The sequence below is a fragment of the Vipera ursinii genome (assembly GCF_947247035.1).
Source record: "Vipera ursinii genome assembly, chromosome: 2".
Lineage (NCBI taxonomy): Eukaryota > Metazoa > Chordata > Lepidosauria > Squamata > Viperidae > Vipera > Vipera ursinii.
Window position 1 is genome coordinate 262,812,614 of NC_139513.1, and position 19,522 is coordinate 262,832,135.

A 19,522-nucleotide genomic window follows, 5' to 3' on the forward strand; every position below is an offset into this window, starting at 1 on the left:
ATAAGGGTGGCGAAGTGGTTAGACCTCGCCTCCCTAATTGCAGCGAGATAAGACCTAATATAGGCTCTTAGTCGCAATCGGTCGGGTTCGGATCGGCTGGACCTCCAACCGCTCTCTAGGCCCCGTCTCCGACGCTTCATCTCCCGGAGCTCCGCAGAAAACCATGGAGCCCGACGGGATCTGCACCGGGTCAGGGGCCGCAAGGGTACAACTCGGTCAAGGGCCTCAGTGGCCGTCCTTTCCCAGGCCTCCACTAGGGCCTCGGCCGAGCTGTGAGTGAGGGAGGCAGGTGGGGACCCCAGCGCCGCCTGGAACCTTTGGGGATCCATTAAGCGTCTGGGGCGGTACCATTTGAGTGGTTCCAAACACCCACGGCGGGGGGTGGCAAAACGGAAGACCAGCCGCAGGAGATGATGATCGGTCCATGACAGGGGCATAATAATTGGAGAGCCCCCACCAAGATCATCTAACCACCGTCCAGACAAGAAAACAAGGTCAAGGGTGTGGCCTCCTTCATGAGTCGGTCCCGTAATTACTTGCGTCAGGTCCATGGCCGTCATGGAGGCCATGAACTCCCGAGCTAACTCAGATGATCCTCCCAGCGATGGTAGGTTGAAGTCCCCCAAAACTATAAGTTTCGGGAACTCAACCACCAGCCCCGAGAGGACATCAAGCAGCTCAGGCAGGGCTGCTGCTGCGTGACTAGGCGAAAGGTACACCAGCAGCAAGCCCAACTGCGCACCAGGGCCGCATCTCAAAAAGAGAGACTCACACCCGACTGTCTGGGGAACGGTGGCCTCCCGCGGACACAAGGTCTCCCTCACAACAACAGCCACTCCCCCACCCCTACCCTGAGCCCGAGGCCGGTGCAGCACCCGGAAACCTGGTGGGCAAAGATCAACCAGAGGAACACCGCCCTCTGGGCCCAACCAGGTCTCCGAGATGCAAGCCAGGTCAGCCTGCTCACCCTCGACCAAGTCTCGAACGAGAGGAGCCTTATTAACGACCGACCTGGCATTCAAATACACCAGCCGGAGCTCAGGAGGCTGCACATCCTCACTCCCGGGACCTCGGGGCGGAACCAGAGGGTCGGAGTGCCTCACCGCTTGTAAGCAGCGGAGAGGCCTTCCCTGAGACCGATACGGCCCTCTGTTCCTACACCTGCTGCCATTCCCTATCGTCGTGGGAATGGGCAATCCCACGACTGGCCCTGGAGCCCCAGAAGCAGCCGACCCCCGCTCCTCCCCATCGCGATCAGCCTCAGCACTAGCCTGAACAACGGTAGATGGACTGCCCCCCTCGTCCAAACAACCAAGAAAAGAACCCTCCCTCCTCCCTAACCCCCAAAAAATTTTTGACAAAAAACAAATCAAAGACCTCCTGTTAGGTCTACGTCGGAGGTCCGTAACCGTGCCCGGCCATCTCTCAGGATCCCAATAGATGGGACCTTCCTCGAGATTATACTCGGCTGGAAAGGCGGGCCGCCTCCAGGAGGGGGGAGCACCCCTGAGGGCGAGCAAGTCCGTAGAGAATATAAACAAAAATTATATTGCTAATATTTAGAGTAGATTGAATTCCAAATGTTTGTAGTAAAATTGGCATTGATTTTGTTACTGGGTTTTTAGTTGTTTTATGAATAAAAACATCTTTAGTATTACTCTAAACTGCTTAGAATTTGGGCAGCTGGACAGTTTATAAATATATGTAATAAGTACATTTCTATAATCAGGTATGAAGCACCTCATAATTTTGAGTTAAAAAAAGGAAAAGTGTTCCACAGAATCATTTGTGATTTTTTTAAGCATTAAGACAAAGGTCCCCAACCTTTTTGGGCACAAGGGACCGGTTCCATGGAGAGAGGTTTTTCTGCAGACCGGAGGGTGCTTGTTTTTGTGTGCTGCCTGCATCTCGTGGATGGAGGTTTGCTTGTTTGTGCGGACCGGTTGCTGGCATGCCACAGCCTCATACTGGTCCACGGACCAGGGGTTGGGGATCCCTGCATTAAGACATATTTAATCTCTCTATTTAATTTCTCCAGGATCAAAAATTGATGTCTATTGTATTTCTTCCACATTAATAAAATATTTTATGATTTAAACATATACTAAATATATCTTTTAGACATAAACATAATAGATTTGATTTTAGAATAATATTTTTTTCTTAATATAGTAGACTTCATATTTATTGGTACTAATGTAGTTCCCCTCTTTGTGGTAACTTTCCAGGAGGAAGATTTATTACTTTGTAGCTTCCTGAATAGCTTTCTGGATAATATGGAGTTAATGAATAAATTTTTGTGGGATTATCAGTTGTTTAGTAAATTTATTGCACAAGAAAGGGGCAAACTAAATTTTTGTCTTCCTTAAATTCCTATAGTAAGGAATGCATTATGTTTGAAAGTAGGCTAAAAATTAAAATGAAATAAAATCACCTCAAATTAGGTGTATCTTGAATAACTGTTGCAGTTATATTTGTTCACTTAAATTTAGTTAATATTATAATTTTGTTGTCAATCTTTTTTTAGTGGATATAGAAAATATTTTCTATGAATAACCTTATATTTTTTTAGAACCCATGTAATTTCATTATTAATTTTAATGGAATGCTGGTGTTTGCAAAATCATCCCATTATTAAGGGAAAGAAATCTAATCATACCAAACAATTTAATTGAGTATGTTCAATAGGCATGGAATGTGTACAGATTTAGGGAAAATAACAGAAAACTGGGACTGAGGAAATGGGGAAAAATTGAAATATTATGGAAAAAGTGCATTGCTAACTTTCTAAACAGAATTTTATAACTCACAAAAGGAAAGATAAGCACTACAAGAGGACATAGTATTTTGAATGTACCCCTGGCTCATTTCCTGCTAAGTCAGATACAAGTAGGGTTTTTTTTAAGGCAGTGGTCCACATTTGTCTTGGAGGGATATGTCAAGTCAAAGAAATGATCAGTGCTAGAATAAAACTCAAATGTAAATTTAGTTAGATTAATTCGGTTAAATGAAATCCCATTAATATAAATATCCTCAAAGTGTTCAGTAAATTTCCTCTTACGGTTTATTAAAATCGTTTGGAGAAAGCTTGAACACTGTATCCATGATTTTGAAGTAGGTCACAGGTTTAAAAGGCGCTGCTCTGAATCATGGCCACCTTGGTGAGTTACAAAAAGAATCTAAAGCATTAATTTACAATAAAGCTGCAACTATTATGAATATTTGTTTTCACAGGTGGATGGAAGTCTGCCTAGATGAAGAGTTACCACCTACCACTGAACTGGAAGAAGGTTTAAGGAACGGTGTTTACCTTGCCAAATTAGCTAAGTTTTTTGCACCAAAGCTGGTCTCTGATAGGAAGATCTATGATGTGAAGCAGATACGTTACAAGGTAAAATTTACATACAAGTAGTCCTTGATTTATGGTCACAGTTGGGACCAGAATTTCTATTATTAAGCAAGGTCATTGTTAAATGAGTCATGCCGCATTTTATGACTTTTTTGCCAGAATTGTTAAGTGAATCATTATAATTAGAAAGTGAATCATATGGTCATTAAGCAAATCTGTTTCCCCCCCACTGATTTTGCTTATTGAAAGCCTGCTGGGCAGATACAAATGGTGATCACATGATCCTGAAATGCTGCAACCGTTGTAAATACATGCCAGTTGCCAAGTGCCCAGATTTTGATCAAATGACTGTGATGACAGTTGTAAGTGCAAAGATTGGTTATAAGCCACTGTTTTCAGTGCTGTTGTAACTTCTAATTGTCGCTAAACATATGATTGTAAGTCGCTAACTACGTGTATAAGATTTGAGTGACTATATAGAAAATTTTCTAGTAACTAATACTTGATATTTTTACTATAACAGCACGCACCATAATTAAGATTATAATAAGTTCTTTTTACGTCTCAGGATTAGATCTTAGCACCAAAAGCAATTGTCAGGATTAAAACCTTGCTAATCGATATTTTTGCTACTTGTTCCTCTAGAAACATAAAGCCTTAAATTCTTAACAAAAGTGTGCTTAATGCTTTAGTGCAGGGAGATATATTACGGTATGTTGAAATACAGAATATATTAAAAACAATGTCATCTTTAAAAAAGTACATGCAAGCTTCCTTTATAAAATGCATAGGGAAACTACTCTGCCATTTAGCAAAGATTTAAAAAGATTCTGATTTTTCATACTAATGTCCATATGGCAGATTTTTTTTCTTAATCTTATATTTTTGAAATCTGCTTGAGACTGTAGCTTGAGACTAACTTCAACAACCTGTTCTGCAGTAGTTGGGGAATATTGGCATATGAAGAAGAGTTGAAAGTGCTTCAAACCTGTTCTGTTTCCTTCTAATAAGAATGATAAGTCCCAGTAATTTCCAACTGTGTATGTTTTGGCAATTTTCATTTTGAATATGGCATCTACCACATTTCATGAGATATTAATTTAAAATGTTTTTCATTATTGGAATTGGATGGATCAGAAGATTTTTTTAAAATAAAGAATTTAAAAATTAAGAATTAGTGATTAAGATAAGATAACCTTTATTGTCATTTTTTACTGTGGGCACAATGGCACACATCAAAAATGAAATTTAGTTGCCTGCTCTCAAAGTGAAACACATACATGACACACACCTAAACATACTATATACAACATATGTATAGACCCAGACCCCTACATATACATAACAAATAAATATTAAATGCTGTCCATCTTGAATATATAATGGAAGGAAGAAGCTTGAGAGTTCACAAGGTTAATGCTGTATGGAATAAAACTATGGTAATTCTTAAACCATGGCACTTGGAGTAGCCTAAAATAATAGCAATAGTACTTAGACTTACATACTTAGTACTTAGACTTCACAGTGCTTTACAGCCCTCTCTGAGCAGTCTACAGAGTCAGCGTATTGCCCTCAACAATCTGGGTCCTCATTTTACCAATCTCATAAGAATGGAAGGCTGAGAACCTCCTCAAGCCCTGTCAGAATCAAACTCTAGACTGTGGCCAGAGTTAGCCTCTGGTACTGCATTATAACCATTGCATCACCACAGCTGCTGAATAAGGTTGAGATATTATAAATATATTAAAATAAATAGTCATTCATCAGAAAACTGAATTAAAATGAAATAAATTTCTTTATTTTAGCTAGAACCAATAAATGAAATAATTCTACTAAAATTCTACTAAAAATAGACTATGGAGAAGCATTTTTTTAAAAGGATGTTACAGTGAATGAGGGCGAATATACATGTCCCAGAATAATGTTGCAGGACCCAATCTGGGTTGGCCACCAGAACCAGAGGTTTTGTCTTCTGAGCTTTCAAATTTGTGCTGGATCCCATCCTCAGGGAACATCTCTGTGATGATAATGATGATGAAGATGATAATTATAATTATAATTATAATTATTGGAGTAGATGACCTCCAAGGTCCCTTCCAACTTTATAGTTATAATTATAATTATAATTATAATTATAACTATAAAGTTGGAAGGGACCTTGGAGGTCATCTACTCCAAACCCCTGCTCAGGCAGGAAATCCTATACAAGGAGTGTCAAACTACCAGCCTGTGGGCCAGATGCATCATGGCGAAACTGTGCCTACCCGATTACTGGTAATGGGAAAAAAGTTCTGATACGTCACGACATGTCACGTGACGTTGCAGGTTTGACACCCCTGCCCTATACCATTTCAGACATATGGCTGTCCAGTCTCTTCTTAAAAACTTCCAGTGTTGGAACATTCACAACTTCTGGAGGCAGGTTGTTTGACTGATCATTTGTTCTGTCAGGAAATTTCTTCTTAGTTTTAAATTGCTTCTCTTACTATTTTCCATCCATTGCTTCTTGTGGAAACTAATCAAAGAGAAGCAACCTATATTTTTCGATATAATCACCATTCAGATTGAGGCACTTGTCATAATGTCTTGTTGCTGTTAGTTGTGAAGTCGTGTCCAACCCATCACGACCCCATGGACAACGTTCCTCCAGGCCTTCCTGTCCTCTATCATCTTCTGGAGTCCATTTAGGCTCACACCTACTGCTTCAGAGACTCCATCCAGCCACTTCATTCTCTGTCATGCCCTTCTTCTATTGCCCTCAACCTTTCCCAGCATTAGGCTCTTCTCCAGTGAGTCCTTCCTTCTCATTAGGTGGCCAAAGTGTTTGAGTTTCAACTTCAGGATCTGGCCTTCTAAAGAGCAGTCAGGATCTCCTCTAGGACTGACCAGTTTGATCGCCTTGCAGTCCAAGGGACTCACAGGAGTCTTCTCCAGCACCATAGTTCAAAGGCCTCAATTCTTTGGCGCTCAGCCTTTTTTATGGTCCAACTTTCACTGCCATACATTGCAACTGGGAAGACCATAGCCTTTATATGCATTTTTGTTGACATGGTGATGTCTCTGCTTTTTAGTGTGCTGTCTAGATTTGCCATGGCTTTCCTCCCGAGGAGCAAGCGTCTTTTAATTTCTTGGCTGCAGTCCCCATCTGCAGTGATCTTGGAGCCCAGGAAAATAAAATCTGTCATTTCTTCCCCATCTATTTGCCAGGAATTGAGAGGGCTAGATGCCATGATCTTGGTTTTCTTAATGTTAAGTTTCAACCCAGGTTTTGCACTCTCCTTCTTTACCCGCAACACAAGGCTCTTTAGTTCTTCTTCACTTTCTGCCATAGAGTGGTATCATCTGCATATCTTAGGTTGTTGATATTTCTTCCGACAATCTTAATTCCAACTTTTGATTCATCTAGCCCTGCCTTTCTCATGATGTGCTCTGCATATAAGTTAAATAGGCAGGGCGACAGTATATAGCCTTGCCGGACTCCTTTCCCAATTTTGAACCAATCAGTGGTTCCGTGTCCAGTTCTCACTGTTGCTTCTTGACCCGCATAAAGGTTTCTCAAGAGACAAATAAGATGGTCTTGTACGCCCATCTCTTTAAGAACTTGCCACAGTTTGTTATGATCCACACAATCAAAGGCTTTAGCATAATCAATGAAGCAGAAGTATATGTTTTTCTGGAACTCTCTAGCTTTCTCCATGATCCAGCGTATGTTGGCAATTTGATCTCTAGTTCCTCTGCCTCTTCGAAATCCTGCCTGTACTTCTGGTAGTGCTCAATCCACATACTGCTGGAGTCTAGCTTGTAGGATTTTAAGCATGAGAAATGAGTGCAATGGTGCGATAGTTTGAACATTCTTTGGCACTGCCTTTCTTTGGAATTGGAATGTAAACTGATCTTTTCCAATCCTGTGGCCACTCTTGAGTTTTCCAAATTTGCTGGCAAATTGAGTAGCACTTTTACTGCATCTTCTTTTTAGATTTTGAATAGCTCAGCTGGAATACTGTCACCTCCACTAGCTTTGTTGTTGCTCAGTTTTTCTAAGGCCCACTTCACTTCACATTCTAGGATGTCTGGCTCGAGGTCAGTGACCACCTCATCGTAGTTATCAGGGACATTAAGTTTGTTCTTGTATAGTTCTTCTGTGTAATTTTGTAACCTCTTCTTAATCTCTTCTGCCTGTTAAGTCCCTGCCATTTTGATCCTTTATCATGCCCATTTTTGCATGAAACGTTCCCTTCATCTCTCCAATTTTCTTGAAGAAATCTCTAGTCCTCCCTATTCTATTGTTTTCTTCTATTTCTTTGCATTGTTCATTTAAGAAGGCATTCTTATCTCTTCTAGCTATTCTCTGGAATTCTGCATTCAATTGGGCGTATCTTTCTTTTTCTCCCTTGCCTTTCGCTTCCCTCCTGTCCTTAGCTATTTGCAAAGCTTCCTCAGACAGCCATTTTGCTTTCTTGCATTTCTTTTTCTTTGGGATGGTTTTAGTTGCTACCTCTTGTACAATGTTGCGAACCTCTGTCCATAGTTCTTCAGGTACTCTGTCTATCAGATCTAATTCCTTAAATCTATTTGTCACCTCTACTGTATATTCATCAGGGATATGATTTAGTTCATACCTGAGTGACCTAGTGCTTTTCCCTGCTTTCTTCAGTTTAAGCCTAAATTTTGCAATGAGAAGCTCGTGGTCGGAGCCACAGTTAGCTCCTGGTCTTGTTTTTACTGACTGTATAGAGCTTCTCCATCTTTGGCTGCAGAGCACATAGTCAATCTGATTTCTGTGTTGACTGTCTGGTGATGTCCATGTGTAGAGCCGTCTCGGGTTGTTGGAAAAGAGTGTTTGCTATGACTATAGTATTCTCATGACAAAATTCAAAATTCTATCAGCCTGTGCCCTGCTTCATTTTGTACTCCAAGGCCAAACTTGCCTGTTATTCTGGTTATCTTTTGGCTTCCTACTTTAGCATTCCAATCCCCCATGATGATAAGGACATCATTTTTTGGTGTTAGTTCTGTAAGGTGCTGTAGGCCTTCATAGAACCACTCAATTTCATTCTCTTCAGCACCAGTGGTTGGGGCATAGACTTCGACTACTGTGATATTGAATGGTTTGCCTTGGATTCGAACTGAGATCATTCTGTCATTTTGGGGATTGTATCCCAGTATTGCTTTTCCTACTCTTTTATTGACTATGAAGGCTACTCCATTTCTTCTGAGGGATTCTTGCCCGCAGTAGTATACCTGATGGTCCTCTGAATTAAATTCACCCATTCCTGTCCATTTTAGTTCACTGATTCTTAATCTTTACAGCATCAGACTCTGCCCTCTGCTCTTCCCCAGTAGCATATTGGACGCCTTCTGACCTGAGGGGCTCATCTTCCAGCGTCATATCTTTTTTCCTTTTGGTACTGTCCATGGGTTTTTCATGGCAAATATACTGGAGTGGGTTGCCATTTCCTTCTCCAGTGGATCACGTTTTGTCAGAACTCTCTGCTATGACCTGTCCGTCTTGGGTGGCCCTGCATGGCATAGCTCATAGCTTCATTGAATTACGCAAGCCCCTTCGCCACGACAAGGCAGTAATCCATGAAGGGGCATAATGTCTTACAAGGTTTTAAATTCCTTAGTATTAGTCACTCGGTGCCAAATCTGGGCTGTGGGGTGGGTGATCAAAAACATCCCAACAGATGCCTTGGTAAGGCCGCACTTGGAATACTGCATCCAGTTTTGGTCACCACGATGTAAACAAGATATTGAGACTCTAGAAAGTGTACAGAGAAGAGCAACAAAGATGACTGGAGGTTAAAACATATAAGGTATGGTTGGTGGAATTGGGTATGTCTAGTTTAATGAAGAGAAGGGTGAGGGGTGACATGATAGCAGTGTTCCAATGTCTCAGGGGTTGCCACAAAGAAGAGGGAGCCAAGCTATTCTCCAAAGTGCCTGAAGGCAGGACAAGAAGTAACAGATGGAAACTAATCAAAGAGAGAAGCAACCTGGAACTAAGGAGAAATTTCCTGACTGTTAGAACAATTAACCAGTGGAACAACCTGCCTCCAGAAGTGGTGAATGCTCCAACACTGGAAGTTTTTAAGAAGAGATTGGTCTGTCTGAAATGGTATAGGGTTTCCTGCCTGAGCAGGGGGTTGGACTAGATGACCTCCAAGGTCCCTTCCATCATCATCATCATCATCATCATCATTTTTATTATTATTATTATTATTATTATTATTATTATTATTATTATTATTATTATTAGCTACGGAGGTTCAGTTAGCAACTGTGGCAAGAAAGGTAACTTAATGAATGCCTCGCTTAGCAACAGAATTCTTTGGCTCAGTTGTGGTGGTAAGTGGAAGATTTCCTGTGGTCTCATGGTTAGGGTTATTCACAGGAGCAGGGCTTCAATTGCATTTGAAGTGGCCCCAATTTTTACTTTTTGGCCTCTCTTCCCAGATACCGCTGGAATTCTGGACTTTTTTGAATGGGATGTATTAACCAAAAGATAAAAGAAAAAGGATTTTTTTCTTAGGGCTTGCAAAAACTAAAGGTATTATTTTTTTAAAAACCCTGGCAATTTTATTTACAACATCATCATCATCATCGTCATCGTCGTCGTCGTCATCTGCTTCAAAAGTTCTTGGGTTTGTCTAGCCGTATACAGGCAAGCATTATTGTGAACCAACTCCACACCAGAAGTCAGCATGCCCTGCCGCTTGTTAGGGATGGCTTATCTGAGTTTTTGTAACGTTTCACAGTAGACTTCTGAATTGATGATTAAACCATGCTCCGTGAACTTCACTAGCAGTACTCATTTGGCATCTTCACATTTGGTGGGATTTTCTATGGCACCACTTTCGGGGTGGTGTTGGTTCACGATAATGCCTGCATATCGGTAGATGCACCCAAGAACTTTTGAAGCAATTCCGTTGGCATGTCCGATAGCCCAGATTTGGTGCTGAGTGTCTACTACTATGGAATTTCAAACCTTGTAAGATGTTATGACGAGTGCCTTAATTTGAATGGCAATTATGTCAAAAATTAATGTAATGTTGTAGTTTTCTAATGTGTATAATAAAAGTTCTGTATCTGTGTCTGTCATTGATAACCAAACAGAGGTTTATTTCCGAATTGCTCTTGTATTTCTGTACCATTCTGCTCTCAAACAGCTCCAAGTTTTTAGTGGTTGGAAACAGTGGGCTTTCTTTTTTCATTTTTTTTTCTTGTCTAATGGTTACAATTTTTTTAAAGAAAAAGTTTTTAATTTAGAAGAAATTTAATTTTAAATTAAATTTTAAAAATCTAAGATTAAATTTGCTAATCAATGTGCAGCAGCTTGCTTGATAGCATGGTTTAATATTCTGTGTCTCTGGATTATCTGCATAATGTTGGCTTCCGGTGGCGACGCGACGCCGAAGACAGCCGTTTTCGGGCTGCCCGCTCCGCAGCTGTGTTTTTCCATCGTAAACAGCGTCGATCAGCTGTTTAGATGGATTTGAAGCCCCCTCCTCGGGAGAAGAGGAGGGGGTGAGGCCCCAGGTAGGGGTTGAGCTCTCTGGGGCCGCCTGAGCTGAGAGCTTGGGCGGCTGAAGGATGAGCCCCCCCCCGAAGCCTGGGTTGCTCCGAGCTGCGCAGCGCCTCTGCTCTGGGATTATTGGAGCAGAGCCAGGCGTTAGCAACCACCCCTGCCAAAAGGAATTACTTTTGATTATCAAGATGCAGGCAGAGCGGTACAGGAGGTCAAGGTGAAGTGGACTCTTTATTTTTACTCTCTAGCTCTGGGATATCTACATAGCTCAATGGATTTTATAGCTTCAAAGTGAAAGTGAGTAATAAGTGAAAGTGGGGGAAGATGGCGGCTAAAACTTCTAAAGCTCTCCGGAATGCGGGGTCTTCCCTGGTGCAAGAGACCTCATTGCAAGCTTTGCTTCCTCCTGCATCTCCCCCGGCATTGACGCTTAAGGATTTACAAGACGCTTTTGGAAAGCATGCACAATTGATGTCTGATATGATGGATGAAAAGTTGAAAAAGCTGGAGGAGAAAATGGAGAAATTGGAGAAGAAGATAGAAGAGAAGCTGAGAGCAATGAGGGTGGACATTTTGTCTAAGGTTGAATCCGTAGCTGAATGTGTGCTACAGCTGGATATAAAAGTGGAGGATCTCAGTCAAAAGAACTCTATATTAGAAGCAAAGGTATTAGAAAATGAAAATATAAGGGATAAAATGGACGAAGAATTGAGCCTTGTTCAGTATAATCAGATGCAGTATGCTATTAGAATTAGGGGTTTAAAGGAGAATGGTAAAGAAGATTTAAAGCAGCTGATTTCTGAGGCTCTGGAAGGGGTACTGGGCCAGTCAGCATCTGAAATTGAGGGAAATATGGACAAAGTTTTTCGTGTAAATTCATGGATTGCAAGACAGAGGAAGTTACCCAGAGATGTGGTGGTCTATTTTACAAAGAGAGTAATGAGAGATGAAGTCATTCAAGCTGCTTATGATACTAATTTGGTAGTGGCTGAGCAAGAAGTTTTGGTTTTAAAAGAGATCCCTCCGAAGATCCTAAGGAGAAGGAAAGATTTTGCATTTTTGGTACAGGAACTTAAGAAATGTGATATTAAGTTTAGATGGGAGATTCCAGTTGGATTGGTGGCGACGCACGAAGGTAAAAGACATCGTTTGGTTACTGTGGCTCAGGCACGTGATTTTTATAGTAATGTGTTAAAAGCAACCCCCCTATCATTTTTGGAAGCTGCAAAAGGATACGGTGGGGGAAAGCTTCAAGACGTTGCAGATAGACAGACAGAGGACAATGGTGTTGGAGGGGATCAAGTCACAGTTTCATCGGTTGCTGCAGGAGGCCAGAAGATGACGCGTGCCGCCCTAAGAAGAGCGAGACGAGAGCAAGAGCAAGATCAGCAGAAAGTTATGGAATCTTCAAAGTGTGCTTACAGTGAAGAGCGGCCTAAAGAAGTTTTGGGGGTCATGACAGAGGTGCTCCAAAAGTTTTGGGGCGTTAAGATTGCTGATTAATTTTTAGATTAGAATGTCAATGGAGTAAAATTATTATAGAGGAGAAAGAAGGTTTTTTTTCTTTTTTTTTCTTTTTGTTAATATTTTACACAATTTAAGATTGCTTGCTAGAAAAGTATATTAGGGTTATGGACTTAAAGTATGTGTTGAACTAAGAATGGCTATGTAAGCTCCTAATTAACAACAAGTTGTCTTAGAGATTGCCTAAATCTTTTTTTTTATATATTCTTTGTATTTGAACTTTTATTTGAACTTAAGGATGATTTGGAACTGCGAGACATTTGGCGTGATACATGCAAGAACTATTTTTGATCGTAGTTTAGTTTGGTTGGAGATTATTAAGATTAATAGAGATAGGCGCTTTTGGCGTGTAACTGAGAATTTGTTTGGAAATTAGAGAAAGGTGGGAGAATGCAAATAGCAGGTGAAAGTTTTTTTGTTTTTTTTCTTTTCTTTTTTCTTTTTTTTTGAAATTAATATGAATAAGGACTGAGATTAAGAAAATTTATTTTGAGTAAAGCTCTTTTTCTGTTTTCCTCTTTTTTCCCCCTCTACTTTATTTGTAATGTTAATATTGTTTGTATTCATTTTATATGAGCTAGAGAGAGATAGAATTTATAGTTTATTGTTGATAACATAGGGGTGTTTATGTTTGTTTTTTGATTTTATGCCCTGTATTTAGCTCTGGGAAGTGGGGGGGAGTGGGGGAGAGGGATAGGGAGGGTTGGATAGGGGTGGGGGAGGGGGGATTAAAGTCAAAATGTATTGTAAAACTTTTTAAATAAAAAAAAATGTGCAGCAGCTTGCTTGATAGCATGGTTTAATATTCTGTGTCTCTGGATTATCTGCATAATGTTTATATTTAAAAACATTAAATTATAAAGCCATGGGTATTTTCTTTTAAGACTCTCTAGAACTGATGTTGATCTACTTAATTCAGATTTTGTTTTTTTTTAAAAAAATATGGTTAAATTGAAGTTGAAGCAAATTAGGATTTCTGCGTAAGAAATAACAGGAATATTTTTGATTTGTGTCTTATCTGTGTATATACACTAAACTGAGAGATCAGGAGTAGGGGAATAGAAAAATCTTAACCTTTAATTTGCTAAACATTCTAAAAATTGGTTTTATTTTGGCTAAGGAAAACCTTCAAGATACCTTTGAATATTTTTTTGACTTTCATATAATTCAATTTAAAAAAACAAAAAATACCCATGACAAAAACCAACACCTAAAATATAAGATCACAAGTATAGCCAGTGATTTCACTTAGAGACCTTTTTGTTTAACAACCAAGTAGACAGTCCCAGTTGTGATTGCTAAACAAGAATTACCTGCAATGTATATAGTTACTTGTTGACAAGACAGCTTGTCATGTAATAGCTTTATATTTTAAGCTATTTTTAAGCTTGTTTGTTTTTTTTTTAAAAAAATCTTGTTTAAATGTAATTTAAATTTCATGTATAAGAGTTAGGTATTTAATTTTTTTGTGTGTGCTCATCGAAATAAATAAACATTTTTGTTTCTGTCTCTTGTTTTCTTTCTTCCATTAGAGTTCAGGTCTACATTTCCGACATACTGATAATACGGTACAGTGGTTACGGGCAATGGAATCTATTGGCCTACCAAAGGTAAGCATTTGAATGCCATTGGTAAAGTACTTGTTAAAATAAGGAAGTGTATTTAAATAGGATACAAATTTGGTTTGTATTAAATAAGACCATTGATTCATTTCTAATCTAGACTAACAGTAATAGCTAGAAATATTGTGAAGCTGCATATAAATGTGCTAAGGATTGAAGTAGGGAATTTTTGCACATTAAACATTCCCATTCCAGTTAACTATAGTTTTCCCCTAACTAACTGAAGGACTAACTGAATAACTGACATAGAGGAAGGAAGAACTGAGTGAAAAAATGAAAATGGTTGTACTGTCAAATCACTGCTTATTTTATCCAGTATTGTTATAACCAGAAAAAAATTAACTAGAAACGATCATCTCCTATGCCTAGTTGCAAAAGCAAATATGAAGGTAACAGCGTTCCGTGCGCCTTTGGCGTCTAGTCATGCTGGCCACATGACCACGGAGACGTCCTTGGACAAGCGCTGGCTCTTCGGCTTTGAAACGGAGATGAGCACCGGCCCCTAGAGTTGGAAACGACTAGCATGCATGTGCGGGGAAACCTTTACCTTTACCTTAATGCACACCAATTGAATACTATTTATCTTACATGACTTAAAATTCTACTTAGAATTATAGTTGGACTTAGAACAAACTCTTAGCCATGTCTGACTTCCGTGATTGAGTCCCTCATTAACTGTTGGTAAATTGCTTGCAGTCCATTTTTATATGAGGTACAAAAGCTGGCCATTTAAATTTGGCTAGGACAGTTTTAATATAGATGCCAATTTTACATTCTGAAATATTACAACAAACACAAATGATATTTTGAGCCATTCTCTAACTATAATTTTATATGCATGAATTCCTCCAAGGCAAGATCTGGGAAACTGTTTTTATTTCAGAACTATTCAAACACAATGAAACATCATTAAAATACATAACATATATTGTATTTAATCATACTTCGTTGAATATATGACGGAGGTTAGATTTATATACAATGCTAAGCCAATGGCCCACTGTACATATCTTGTTAAAGAGAAGAAAATAACATTCTGTGGGAGCTTTAGTGTGGGAACTGAGCCAATATCAGTGTATGTTGACTTGTCAAAATTCCATATCTTTCAGGTTTTTTTTAAAGAGTTGAGGAAGGCATTTTGATTTGATGAAGTAAGCGGAAACTATTCATCTAGGCCCAGAAATAAATAGTTAATCAGAACCTATTATTGTCATATTTATCTATGGAATTTTGTGATATTTCTTTAAGTACAATAGTTAATTAAATTAATAGTGATATGTTATTCAGATTTATCATTACTTCATTTAAGATAGCTATCCATAGAACAGATATTTTACATCATTAAATACAAATATATCTAATACAATATAATAGGGTACAATAGGAAATTATTTGCATAATCACACACAATGTAAACTACAAGTATAATAAGCTGGATCTTAGAAATTTTAGACAGTGCTTATCGGGAGATTAAAACTTCTTCCCAGTGAACTTTATTTTTGAGTAGTAGTGTTTTGAAAAATTGTCAGATTTTACATTTATTGGACACCAATCCTCCACTGAGCAAGAATTTGTTTCCTATGTCAACATGTACCATTGATCCTCTGCTTTAACACATTAGTAGCTAAAATCTGAGTAATGTTACATATTTGTTAACTGAAATGCTTTTCATCCTTAGATTTTCTACCCAGAGACCACAGATGTTTATGATAGGAAAAACATACCTCGTATGATCTATTGCATTCATGCATTAAGGTAAAACAGATCTGTGCTGAATTTCTAAGATTTTTTTCATATCTTCCTTTTAAAAAGTTTGCAGCAAAGCCTAATTACTTCATAGTTATGAACTATAGTTAAGTCAGTTTAATTCAGTTAAACTGTTAAGAATAAAGTTCTGTTCATATTCAATTCTGTAATATTACTTCATAACATTAATTTCAAAAAATGGGGTCAATTTGAGAATGAAAAGAATCCAACTTCCCAACTTCTCTCTCTACTGTATATATTTAAACTGTGTTTTAATTATGGAAACCTCTAAAACTGGCTGTTATGATTTTTGATTACTGATTCACTGATTCACTTATTCAAGTTTATGCTATTGTGTACATAATAAGGCTCAGCAGCATACTCAGACAATTTTCTTAAAAATTTGGATGTCATAAATGGAATCCTGTTGTTTCTATAGAATTTACTATAATTCAGAAAATACTGTGCAGGTACTATGTGCAAAAAATATTCTACATTCACGCTCAAATTAGTATGTGACAAAGATTCATTTAAACATTATTATACAGGAAACTACAGCTAGTGCTCACAGTTGAGATCAGCAACTCAATCAGTATGCAGCATGGTTGTAAAGTAAAACATTACATGACTGTGCCTGACTTAAATGTCAGTTTTCAGTTCCAGCTATGATCATTAAGCAAATCACCATTGTTAAACATGATATCATGTGAGCACCACTTGTGATTTTCTGCCGGCTTCCCCACTCTTAACTTGGTTTGTCAAAAGCAAATGACCATTTGAAGATGGCAAATGAGGACCCTGCAATTGGCATAAATGTGTACCAGTTGTCAAGCACCCAAATCGCAATCATGTGTTTGTAGAGACACTGCATGGGCCATAACTTTGAGGGTGAGTTATAGAGTCTCCTTTTTTAGTGCCATCAAACTTAAGTGTTCAGAAACCTGTAGTTGAGAGTGGTAGAGAATGCAAATTATTGAATGTTATATAACACAATGCCCATATGAAAATGAAGTGCATTCCTCCTCTCACAGCATGTAGTGTTTTGGTTTTGATATCTGCATCCTATGCAGGCTTCCATCTGAGCATGGAAGAGCAATAAATCTCAAGTAAGTTCTTATCTAGACAGACATTATTTTGTATAGTAAATCTCTTTCTGGCATTTTAAAGAAGATTCTTGGGTCAAGTCATCATTTTACCATCTTTAAATAAATTAGGATGGAGAAAATTTTGGACAGGTGACTGGGTACCACCTTTATGAATATTTCTAGGAGAAGGAAAATTACTGATCATAGATTGATGTGAGACAAACTGCATGGGCAGGTCATGTATATTATTGGGCCAAATTTCATTGGTTTTTAGTGGCTGAAACATGACACTCATTCAATTTTGGAACTCTTTAAAATTTGTATGTTTGTTTTCTTGCTAAATCATGTTACTAATGTAACTATGCAAACCTGGTTGCTGACCTTGTTAAATATGTGTGTAAGATAGAAATTGTTTTACCAAGTAAACATGTGGGACTCCAAAAATCAAGTATTTTTAGCATTAAATAGTTCATAAGAAAATGATGCTAAATTCCACCCTAGTGATATCATAATCCATGGTCACAAATTCTATAGAATGTTGAACACTGGGAGGCTTTGAGATATTTACATCTCTTAGATTACTAAAGATGCCTTAAGTGATTTCCAGACTTATAAAAACATGGATATGAAGATCTTCACATGTCAGCTTTCCCAGGTAGACTAGATAGTCTCCTTTACATGCTTGAGAACCTAGGGAAGGTCCTAACCTAACCCTAACCCTAACCCTAGGGAAGGTCCTTTCTGATCTTTCTTTTGTCCATTAGACAGCTGATGCTGTGTCCTCTGTTACCTGACCATTCCCTAGGCAGCATTTACCTGTACATAATTTCAAGGAAAACTATTTTTCCTTGTTTTAACTCTACCCTTTCCTTCCAAGACAATGTCTATTAATTGGATATTATTTAGAATACATCAGTCTGAACCATCAGATGAATAATAGAGTAATTTAATGTCTTGCTGCAGTCTAAAACTCTTCTACTAGGAAACACAAACACTTAATTTTAAAGGAACCTAGTCTCAGGTACCATATTTTGTTGATTTGTTTATTGATTTGTCTTGTACATTCATATATACTGTTGACTCAAATGTGAAAATTACCTTTGTTGAAAGGTATTTTCAAATTTTTAAAAGATATCAGTTACCATTTGTTATTTTGGTTTTGGGAGATGTCTGCCCACAATAGAAATTCCATAGAAAAGTTGTTTTTGTCTCTCCCCCCGCCATCCAGCAGCAACAAAACTGTGTGGTGGTTCCACTGCTAACATAAAGCCAAATCTGTATCTTGAGCTGAAGAATCGAGAGAGGATATCCTTGATTACTTCAGTGTTTTGTATTCCAGGTTCTGGACCTAGTAACACTAGTTAAATGGGAAATCTGGAATCATTAATTGAAAAGCTTATTCCTGAGTACGATTTCCTATTCTGCACCATCCAGAAGAGTGTCACAGAATAAATATACGCCCATGTAGAACTCCTTCTCCTGAGGGAAATAGATATATCCACACACTTCAGAACTCAGGTGGCCAGCAATGTGAGGGTAGAAAACCCAGGAGTCCTCAGGGAGGACTGGTGCATGCATTGGTGAGAGATATCCTCCCCTCTTCTCTGCTGTACTGTCATAAAGTGATAAATATGTGTGTTTGTATGAATAGAAGCACTGCATCTTCCAAATCTGTTTCCCTTGCCTACCAGAGCATGTGTATAGCATATGTGAATGCAGAATAATCCTACTCTTCAAGGAATGACTTTACATTGAGATTTGATGCAACAAGTTATTACGTCATCACAATGTCTAACAATGACAACATTATAAAATTCAAGCATGTGATTTTCTTTGTTTTTGAATAATTTGTATACATTTTATGGTTAAAAACAACTTCAAAACCTGAATAATTTCGAATATATATTTGTGCCATGTTGTTGACTTGCAGCTTCGTTTAATATGAATTCTTTCTAAGGCTTCAAAATATTCATTTTAAAAGACAGTTCATAGTAGTAGTGTGTGATTATTAACATTCCCAACACAACTACAAATTCTGAAAATAGCAATTAATAATTATCAATAAAAATAAGATCATATTACATAAGTATGATTTTATTTTATTAATAAAGTAAAGCACTTCTAAAAGTGTGTTAAATGTGAATGTTTCTTATTGATAAAAATAGAATTACATTGCCCTCTAGTGGTCCACAATACTTCTCCCCAATTTTCTTTTTCTCTCTAGCTATTAAATATCATAGCAGTTGTTAAAATGTCAAAAGTGAATGTATTAATGACTAATTAAGGAACTTAATTGTGCCAGTTAAAATAATTTCCGAACACTAGGAAGGTATGGAATTATTCACTGGTATTTTATTAAAAATCATTGGTTCTAAGTGTAAATCAAAGCTGCTTTTAAAAATTGAAATCACAAGTAGAAAATGGATAATCACAACATGACAAATTTAGGTTCATATGTAACTTATCTATTAAATATTTAATATTCTTTGAACCCTAGAAAATTCTAAATTACTGGAAAACTAATTTTCCTAATATTTCCTGCTTCCAGAAATGGCTGTTTTCTCTTTAAGTTTTCACCCTGTGTTCTAAAAGCTTGGCAAATCCACAATTACATTTACTTACAGTTAGTATATAACTTCATGTTTGTCATCTCTTTGTTTTCATTCAG

The 19,522-nt window shown here is 38.2% G+C and overlaps 1 protein-coding gene across 3 annotated transcripts in view; it reads left to right on the plus strand.

Moving 5' to 3' along the window:
• IQGAP2 (IQ motif containing GTPase activating protein 2) overlaps positions 1-19,522 on the plus strand; it is a 174,025-nt gene that overhangs the window by 97,287 nt on the left and 57,216 nt on the right. For 2 of the 3 annotated variants that reach the window (XM_083354736.1, XM_083354737.1), the window contains exons 3-5: positions 3,235-3,391; positions 13,934-14,011; positions 15,702-15,778. The exons of the other annotated variant lie outside the window; for it this stretch is intronic. In XM_083354736.1, the coding sequence (XP_083210862.1) occupies positions 3,235-3,391; positions 13,934-14,011; positions 15,702-15,778 (312 nt within the window). The remainder of the gene's footprint in view (positions 1-3,234; positions 3,392-13,933; positions 14,012-15,701; positions 15,779-19,522) is intronic. 3 annotated transcript variants of the gene reach the window in all.